Raw genomic sequence first — 10,064 nt, forward strand, 5'->3', positions numbered from 1 at the left:
ATGAAAGACGCCGCCGAGCTGTTGGGCCACCGGGAGGCCGTGAAGTGCCGCTTGGGCGTCGGAGGCTCGGAGCCCGGAGGCCACCCGGGGGACCTGGCGCCCAACTCGGACGCGGTGGAAGGGGCCACGTTGCTACCCGGAGAGGACATCACCACGGTGGGTTCGACGCCGAGCGCGCTGGCCGTGAGCGCCAAAGACCCCGACAAGCAGCCCGGGCCGCCGCAGAACCCCAGCCAGGCCGGACCGCAGCAGGGCCAGCAAAAGCAGAAACGGCACCGGACGCGCTTTACCCCGGCTCAGCTCAACGAGCTGGAGCGCAGCTTCGCCAAGACCCACTACCCGGACATCTTCATGCGCGAGGAGCTGGCTCTGCGCATCGGCCTCACCGAGTCGCGAGTCCAGGTATGCGGCTGAGCCACGGCAAGCCGGCCCTCTGCCTCCTTGCTTTCCTTCGGCCTCGGCAAGGGCCGGAGCAGCGTTTCCCCCTCCCCACCCACCCCCGGGAGCCCAGGGCCCTGCCAGGCCAAGGCTGGTCCTCCTCCTTAGGTCCCGGCCCGAGCAATCAGGCGCAGAACAGAGGGAGTCGGAAAGGCGAGCCAAGCAAACGCTACAGCCATCCCGATTCCCTAACCCCGGGATAGAAAAGCTTTCAGGTTGCCGTGGCCCTTCTAAAGTTTGCCTGAAATGAAAGGATAAAAAGGCATCACAGGGGCAAAGGCTTTTGCTTTCAAGAGGTGAAGACGAATAATAATAATAATAATAATAATAATAATAATAATAATAATAATAATAATAATAATAATAATAATAATAATAATAATAATAATAATTTCGCCCGATTTGCTCCCAGCGCAAGGTTGAGCGGCATCGTAGATTTCTAGCGATGCTTTTATTTTGAACCTGCAAATTTAGTTGCTGCACTGCAACGCTAGGAAATTGGTTTCTGGTGCAACAGACTCCTTACTTAATTTAACTGCCACCAATTTCAGGGGGACAGATCTCCGAATAAAATCTTTGTGAAAGAAAGCTTAGAGGTTTTTTATTCGTTCAGAGAATCTCTAGATCGACTCAAACTTTTTATTTGTGAACATGATAAATATATTTGAGAAAAGATAATATATTTGTAAAACGATGATTAAATTTGGTACATAGAAATAAATTTGGATTCACTTTAGTTCATCAAGTAGATATTATTTTAATTGTTCTAATTCTGATATCAAATGATTTGAACTGGATTTGTGAGTCATTTTAAAGCAACTGCGCTGTCCTTAGTCCTGAACTTTTCTTTCCCTGATTATTTCGACCTTAGATTACACTACTTAAATATTTTGAAATCTAGTTTTACTTAGAGTCTAAAAAAATTCCATCGAAAGTTCGTGTTTTAATCTTATTAAATGTAGTTGGATCCAATAGAAATCGTCTTGGCTTGGCATTAAAAGGACAAAGAGAATTAAAAATCTGCTAATTTATTTCCAAACAAATTTTGATACAATTGGAGTATTGTCTGACTTTGCAGAGCAGATCTAATTAATTCATTGGCAACTGGAGAATGCCAGTGGAAATTCAATGGCATTTTTAAACTTGCATTTAGAAATCCTTAAGAGTTTAAAATATGTCTTTTCTGGATTGTTATCACCCATCTCTTTATTTTAAACACTTCCAGAAAAATAATAAACATACTTAAAAGGGAGATATCTGCAAATTAGGCCTATATTGTACAAAAATAAAAAGTGTCCAATGGCATGTTTCAATGAATAAAACTTAAGACATTTTTTAAAAAAAAAATATTTTTCACAAGTAATAAGATTTAGTTAGAATACAACAGATATTACTATGAATTATATCTCAAGATTTCAGCTAAAATAAGAGGGTCATTTAGTTGGTGACAAAATTAAAGAAAACAAGATCATGTAAATTTCATTGGATTTTGGCAAAGGTTAATCAAAGCAGTTTTATTACCAGAAACTTGATTTTTTAAAAAAGCCAAAATGCAAATATATTAAGGAAATGGTGGTTATTCATGTATTCTTCCCTCAACCAATACATTCCACAGAATGTTATTATTTATATGCCACTACAAATGTTTAATAAAAAAGGCAAATACACAGATTTTAAATTAAATGATTTTAGTTTTATTCTCATGAACTGAAAATGTACATTGACTTTGATTTACAATCATGTAGTAATATCCATGCCCTTAAAATCTCTTACCCTGGCTCTTTGCAACTATCTAAATTATTAGTTTAAAAATACAATTAAAATGTAGATTTTTTTTAAAAAATGAAAATATATAATTGCCTTTCTCTAGTTACATCTTACCTAAAGCCAATTTCCATGGACTTCAAGACTTTCTTATAAGCAAGCACAATTACATCAATTGGATTTATCTCTCAGTGAATTGCAAGCTAGAAAAAATATCTTAATAACCGCTACATAATCCTACAGTCTTCTAATAGCTTCAGGCAGCTGAATAGAAACAGTTTAATCGAGTGGCAATTTAAATATTCTTTACAATAATGTTCTGCAGTTTAAAAAGTAATCAAATCAACATAACCTTCTTAATTAACACTTCAGAATGATTAACACTATGTAAGCTTGTGCAAAAAATAAATTATGGGAAATATATTTACTTCCCAGTTCATTGTATTCTTGCTACTTGACGAAATGGAAGAGTAATGGCTGAGTTTATGGTCTCATACCACCTTTTCGGTGCGTGGGGACTCTACACATATCCAAAATGCTTCACACGCCCGCTTTTACTGCAGCAGCCTTGGATGTACCCTTACATGCAAGAATAAATTATATCTTTTCTATTTTCTGGTCTACATTTTAAAAAGCTATTCCTGCTTGTCAAGGCAGAAGCTTATTCTCCTTTATGTTACTGCTGTACTATTCCCCCTATCTCCCCCCCCCATCTTCCCAGACTGGGTGTAATAGTAATAAAACCATTCTTTTTATAGCATGCCATTATTAGAAACCAATTTCAGAATTATTTATAACCCAGAATGGCTTATTAAGCAGCAATGTGAGAATCATGCAAATGACAGCGATCCAATGCAATATAATAAGCATAATCATTAGTCTCTCGTGCTGATTAATTAACTTTCAATATTTTATTTACATAAAAAGCAAATCAGTGAAATAACTTCTGCTCAGCCCAAGCTTGCCTTTCAATATTTTACACCAACCTAAAAATAATGTGCAAGGATTCCATTGACCGTGTCCCTCTGCGCTGCCCATGTCACCTGCCACATCTTAATAGGGGACAAGCTGAGAGTATTTTCTAGTTTTCTAATGGAATGAGAAATTGCATTTTCTTCCTCTCCCAGCAACTATTAAAGCGTAATGAATTCGGCCTAGAGTTCACGGCTGGCTGATCGAAATGAACCTCAGATCTGAGCTTTAATGCAGCTCTCCAGATTTCCTACCAAATCTTCCCATTAATCATCTGATGGATTCCAGTGAGATCTTCATAAGGCTTTGGGAGAAAATAGAGAGGGGAATAAAAAGAGGAAGGAAGGAAGGAAGGAAGGAAGGAAGGAAGGAAGGAAGGAAGGAAGGAAGGAAGGAAGGAAGGAAGGAAGGAAGGAAGGAAGGAAGGAAGATAATATTCCCTTGACTACTTCTCCCGTTTATAGCTGGGGGATTAACAGAGCTATGTATCTCTAAATACATTTACAGTGTGTCTATATTACTGTAACTACAGATTATCATGAAAATAGAGTTTCAAATTGCAAACTCCATTAGACCCTTAATACCATATTAATATCATTGGCTGATGCAGAAGCTGAGAGATAATTGTTGGTATGCCAATCTCAAGGCAAAGTTGCCCAAATGCCTCTGGCTAATATATTTCCAGAGCCAAGCTGTCAAGTGTGCTTTTTCCAAGTATCCTTCTGGTTCTTGCTCCTGTTTAATCTGTCATGCACTGGTTTCCAAGTGGATACATCCACATTTTCAAAAGCATATGCACTGTTGCTCTGAAATGAGGTGATCCAGACTTGATGGAAATTCTTTTACAACCCCAGTAAACCATGACACATAAAATGATTTTGTGGCCACCATTTAACTAACCCTAAAACGTAATTGAACAAAATTCTTTCCCCTCTGCTCCACATCTTCCCCTCCCTTCTATTCAATTATTATTCTTATAACATTTAGACACTTAACAGCTGTTCTTTCTTGCTAATGGGCCCAAGCACGTTTCCCAGTCTAAATAAAAGGGATTGGAAAAATATGTCTCTTCTTGGGACCCATACACCCCCAAAGTCAAGGCTCAGAAAGTGTCCTGGAGATTGTTTGAACAATGGTGTTGTTGAAAAAAGCAAAGAGCAATCTCATTTTCAAACAAGGTGGAAATTGTGGACAAATCTGTAGTCCATATTACTCTGAAATTAACAAATGTGCTCCCTAAGGAGTTATGGCATTCTTAATACATGAACACAAAGATTAAAGATCTGTTAAAAGTGTTTAACAGAGTTAAAAGATTTGGAGAAAAAAAATGATAGAAACTGATCAGGAAACAACTAGTTTCTCTTTCTCTGAATAGTATCTTTATTATCTTTTAAACAAGTGGATTTTTTAAAATATATTTTTACCCTACCTTTATAACTCAAGATGGCAAACATACATAATACTCTTTCCTCCTCCTATTTTTCTCATGACAACAACCCTGTGAGGCAGGTTGGGCTGAGAAAGTGTTTGGCCCAAAGTCACCTAGCTGACTTTCATACCTAAAACTGGACTAGAACTCAAGTGTTCTGGTTTCCAGATCAACATCTTAACCACTACACCAAACTGGCTCTATGCTTGAGAATGCAAAACGAAACAGAATACCTACACCACTTGCCAGTTGACAGCACCCAGGCTGATTAAAAACAAACCATATTCGCATAAAGCAAGAACAGACAATAGGAAAAGCCAAGCCAATTGGCTAAACAATAAAACAACAATAAAAGTTTAGCCTGGTTAAACTTTAGCTGGAGGAAGAGGACTGAAGGGCCAGCAACACATTCTTTTCAAACAGCAATTCATGAGCAGGCCCCTTCACTTAAAACAAATGACAGTTTTATAGATAAATATTGTATTTGAGATATGAACTGAAACAAAGAATACAAAGCCTAAATAAGAGAACAGAGAAAGCTAACTGAAGGACACAGGTCTATATGTGAATTAAATGGAGTTTGTTTAGTATTATATTTAGAGCTAATTGTGACAATCCTATTATACTTATTGTCATGCTTAAAATCATAGTGGTTGTTAGTTTTGAAGAGAAATCACACTTGTGTAATTTCCAAAAGCTTTTAAATAAGTACTTATTTTTAGGAGTGGATTTTTAAAGGGTTCTTGAATTAAAAGGTTAAATGGAAGTGAAAAAATAAGCATAGGTAAGGTCAATAGTAGCTGAAACTAATGAAACCTTGGTTAACTAAAGCATCAGTGTGAATGCCTAAAACAAAATTCTGTACACATGCCAGAGCAGCTCCCTTAAGGTAACATTTTAGTAAGTAATCTTGCAGCATTTGAGATTAATCCCCAATTTCAAAATTAATACTGAAATGTTTCCATTGAAATATCTAGATAATTGCTTAACTTTACTGAAATTTAGCTGAAGAAAATTTAAATTGCACACCTATTATACCTAAGCAATGGCTTTTTGTTTCCAGTGTGGAAAATATGGTTATTTTAGATGATTAGAAAATATGAGACCCAATATAAAATAATTATGTCCATTCTCATTATAAATTCATTTGGAATTTCTGGGAAAAAATGGGGAACTATTGGACAATTAGTCTAGGGTACCTCTTTCTTTTAAAACCAAATGCAATATTTGAACTGCTGTTAAATTCATTAGATCTTGGTGGAACTCATTGTATGCTGTTACACTGAGCCCTGAGACATCTTTTATTTTCAAAGGCATTATTTTAATTCTTGGGTCAGAGGAGGATGCATTGAACCATATAGTGTAATCTTCTTTGGGTTATGTATAAAAAAGTCACATACATGAATATATTTGGAAAAAATAGACTGAATCATACTGGATAAACATTTATCTGGTCTGCATTCTTCTTAAAACATTTTAACTGGTGGGGTTTATGAAAAGAGTTTACTCCAATAATGTGAACTGGTGGCAATTACCATACTAGTATTAGGCATACCACTGATTTAGAAGCGCCAGTAAGTATTCAAATGGTACTTACTTGCACAAATATCAACATACAGTGGGTCTTAGTAAGTTGCTGCTTTAGGATATTTGTACGCAACATGACACTCTGTGTGTTACTGAATCCAAGGCTGAACTTAACGATTTAGCAATAATGGTTGTTTGTATGACTTCCATCCTTAAGACTGAGAATTAAGGATATAAAGTCCAACACAGAAACAGATAAAATGAAGGCTGCCATGTATTTTTCAACCTTCATTTTGCTGTGGTTTGGAATGTAAATCTCCACATCTTTAATATTACACCATATCAGTATTAGTGTGTGTGTGTGTGTGTGAGAGTGAGAGAGAGAGAGGGAGAGACAAAAGATTTATCAGGAATGTGCTACTAATTCTTGCACATGTAGCAATAATGGAAAGGTAGAAGTACTATTTGGATATATTTGTTGATTAATAGAAGTCAGTGTCAAACGTATCAAAATAAGGAGGACTATATAAATTTAGACTTCCCTCTCCTCTTTCTTTTAAAATATAAAAATGCAGCCCAAATTACCATGACTCCCTCAATCATGTTGCATTATAGCTATAGTCTAATCTAATGTGATGATGTATCTGCTTTGATTATACTGTTTGGCTATTGTGTATTTCTGATAAGTTGGTCAAATAATAGCTTCAGTGGAATGAAGTACAATACTCAGCAATGAAGTATAGTACTTATCAATAAACTATAATCTTGCACCAGGTAGTTTAATCTGAATTCTAAAACTTCATTAGATTTAAATGCAAGGATTTTATTATTCAGCAATGTGGAGATAAATATAATGATACTTATTTAAAAGTATTTATTTTTAAATCAGTGCTAGTAACATGCTGGGGCAGAAAATAACAATTGGATCTGTTAATGGAATGTTATAGTTTATAAGCAATTTAAATCCAACTCTACATTTTAGTTTCTTTTTTTTTTTTCTATTTGCCCACTACCGGTAGCATCCCCTGAATGTAACAAAGTTCTCAATATTTAAGCAGATAAAAGAAGTAACAACTACAGTACAGCAAAATTATCCTGACAAAAATAACCTAAATGTTTATTAAATGCAATGTATATTATTAGTAAGGTAATGGTGATGCTTGAGACAAATACTGTATTTCATTACAGAACAGAAACTAAGCATTGTATATTTACAATACAAGTTCAGTTTTGTTCTGTCCCTCGGACCATCTGTGTTTCGAACTGGCAGATGCCCCTTATTTAAAAGGAGATTCTTCCTTTTTCTACCAAAATCCCAATGGAAATATAATAGCCGCCCTTCACTATATATTCCTTTGTTTGTTAATTGAGTAACCATTCCCTGCTTCAGACGAAGTAGGAGAAAGCTCGCTTTCGCACAGAGGTTTCCACAGGGTAGCCCTCCTCTGGGTCTTCGGGGTTTCCTCGGCCGCTCAGGCCTTCCCGGGGACCGGGTGGCCTTACGGGGAGGGGTGGGGGCACGCCCTTGCGGCTTCGCCCGATGACAGCTCAGTCCTCCGTCGGTCTAACCCGGCCTTCTTTTCTCTTTCATGGGCCCTCTCTTCTCCTTTCCTTCTTCGGCGGCGACGGCTGATCCGAGCAGGTCTGGTTCCAGAACCGACGGGCCAAGTGGAAGAAGCGCAAGAAGACCACCAACGTGTTCCGCGCCCCCGGCACGCTGCTGCCCACGCCCGGCCTGCCCCAGTTCCCTTCCGCCGCCGCCGCCGCCGCGGCAGCCATGGGCGACAGCTTGTGTTCTTTCCACGCCAACGACACGCGCTGGGCCGCGGCCGCCATGCCGGGGGTGTCGCAGCTGCCCCTGCCGCCGGCCCTGGGCAGGCAGCAGGCCATGGCGCAGTCCCTGTCGCAGTGCAGCCTGGCGGCGGGCCCCCCACCCAACTCCATGGGCTTGTCCAACAGCCTGGCGGGCTCCAACGGCGCCGGCCTGCAGTCGCACCTCTACCAGCCCGCTTTCCCTGGCATGGTGCCCGCTTCCCTGCCAGGCCCCAGCAACGTGACGGGCTCGCCGCAGCTCTGCAGCTCCCCGGACAGCAGCGACGTGTGGCGGGGCACGAGCATCGCCTCCCTCCGCCGGAAAGCGCTGGAGCACACAGTCTCCATGAGTTTCACCTAATGGCGCCCCCGCCTTCCCAGCCAGCAGCCTCTCCCAGCCGCGCCTCCCGTTTTCCCGCCTTTTTCTTCACCTCCGTCCGGCCTCCCTGCTCTGACCCGAGCGGATCGCCTCGTTCCCGCCATTTTTCCCCCACCTTTTTAACCTAAAAGAGGAGGGGGAACCACTCACTTACCAGGGAGCCGACTCAGGATCTGAAACCAATGGGCTAGTTTTGTGGGGGAGAGAAAGACGCAAGTAAGGGCGCGCACACACACACACACACACACACACGCGATCTCCGGTGAGCAACCCGGGCAAGTTCGAGCTGCAAAGGCGGAGACGGAGCCAACGCGTGTCTTAATTAAGATTTAAGAAATTCCTATCCTAAGGACTCAGCGGACCTCGTTTAAGTTCTGTCGAAGTTGCTCCCCGACCTACTCCTCACCCAGATCCACAGGAAAACGATAGATATATGTGCGTGCGTGCGTCTGTATAAAGTATATATGTATATACACACACATGTACGTGTACATGTATACACACGTATGCATGTGTGTGCGTGTATACATACATACAAAAACAATAGCCACGTTTTTTGCAGGGGTTTTGATAGCAGGTTTTTGAACGGGCGGCCGAGCTCGACCTTCGGGCGGGCGCGGTGACGGCGGTGAGAACAGTGGCGATGACGTGAATCGTCCAGGGAAAACAGCCCATTTGATAACCCTTTTTAAGCGACGGGAGTCGAATTCAAATGAATTTTTTTTTTAAAGGCGGCACAGAAACCTCCGCCCCTTCTTTTCCCGTCCTTCCCATTTTTGATGGGCTATTTAATTTCTAGGGCGATCCCGTTTCAGCTTTGGCGCCCCTCATTTTTTTCGCTTTGTTTCGGCCGCAGCCCCGCGCCCTCTCGGAGCAGCGGGCGAGCGACGCCTGGCTAGCGTGGACCCGAGAGACCTCCAATCTGGCGAAGACTTTGTACAGATACAGCAAGCCGCTATTTCTCCCCCCTTTTCTGCATGTGCTGGTCCAAATCCAGAGAACAGAAGCTGTTTCGAAGAATGAACCCACGGTGAAATAGGATGTTTTGTGTAGATAAAGCATTCTTGTTACATACTGGTCGATTTGTGATATGTTTTAAAAAAAAATACTGTCTGTGCTTATTTATTATGGAATTTTGGGTTTCTTAATAAATGTTTGAGCCTATTACAAACCTATGATTTGACTTTTCCCAGCGAGTTGGCACCACATTAATGTAAATGGATAAATAAACTCATTTGCTAAGCGCGTAGTGGGAACCACGGTTGTGAGATAAGAGGTATTTTAAAACGAGTGAGCAAATAATTCATCCCCCCCCCAGTTTGGAATGGGGAGAATTGTCACATGTTTTGGGAATAGTTGGCTGATTTTGCAGTGAAGCTACAGCATTCCTTAATTACAATTTCAATAAACCGCTTGATCTCTTTGTGTCAAATGACTTAGTATAAGAAGCAAGGTTCTAATGGAAATAGCAGCAGCAAGAAGTATCTGAATCTAAAACAAGCACTTGCTTGCTTGATGCACATATAAGGGTTACAATAAAAATGGCAAATACCCAAGTTCCTTTGTTCTGGTGGTGAACCATTTGCAACAAATAATATTTTTCTTGGTAAGTTCTGAGCAAAACATTTGATCAGACCAAGCTACCATAGAGGACACAAGGCATTCAATAGGAAAAAAGCCTCTTCAGATTTCTTAAAAATAATATTGCTTGTGTATATTTCATGTGGATTACGAACTCTGTGA

The 10,064-nt window shown here is 40.5% G+C and overlaps 1 protein-coding gene across 1 annotated transcript; it reads left to right on the forward strand.

Moving 5' to 3' along the window:
- Nucleotides 1–9,491, forward strand: OTP (orthopedia homeobox). Its single transcript, XM_034441079.3, has 2 exons — nucleotides 1–402; nucleotides 7,773–9,491. The coding sequence occupies exons 1-2, from the start codon at nucleotides 1–3 to the stop codon at nucleotides 8,301–8,303; spliced, it is 933 nt and encodes a 310-aa protein (XP_034296970.2). The 3' UTR covers nucleotides 8,304–9,491.
- The last annotated feature ends 573 nt before the right edge of the window (nucleotides 9,492–10,064 follow it).

The sequence above is a fragment of the Pantherophis guttatus genome, chromosome 2, assembly GCF_059756535.1.
Source record: "Pantherophis guttatus breed Tessera chromosome 2, ASM5975653v1, whole genome shotgun sequence".
Taxonomy (NCBI): Eukaryota; Metazoa; Chordata; class Lepidosauria; order Squamata; family Colubridae; genus Pantherophis; species Pantherophis guttatus.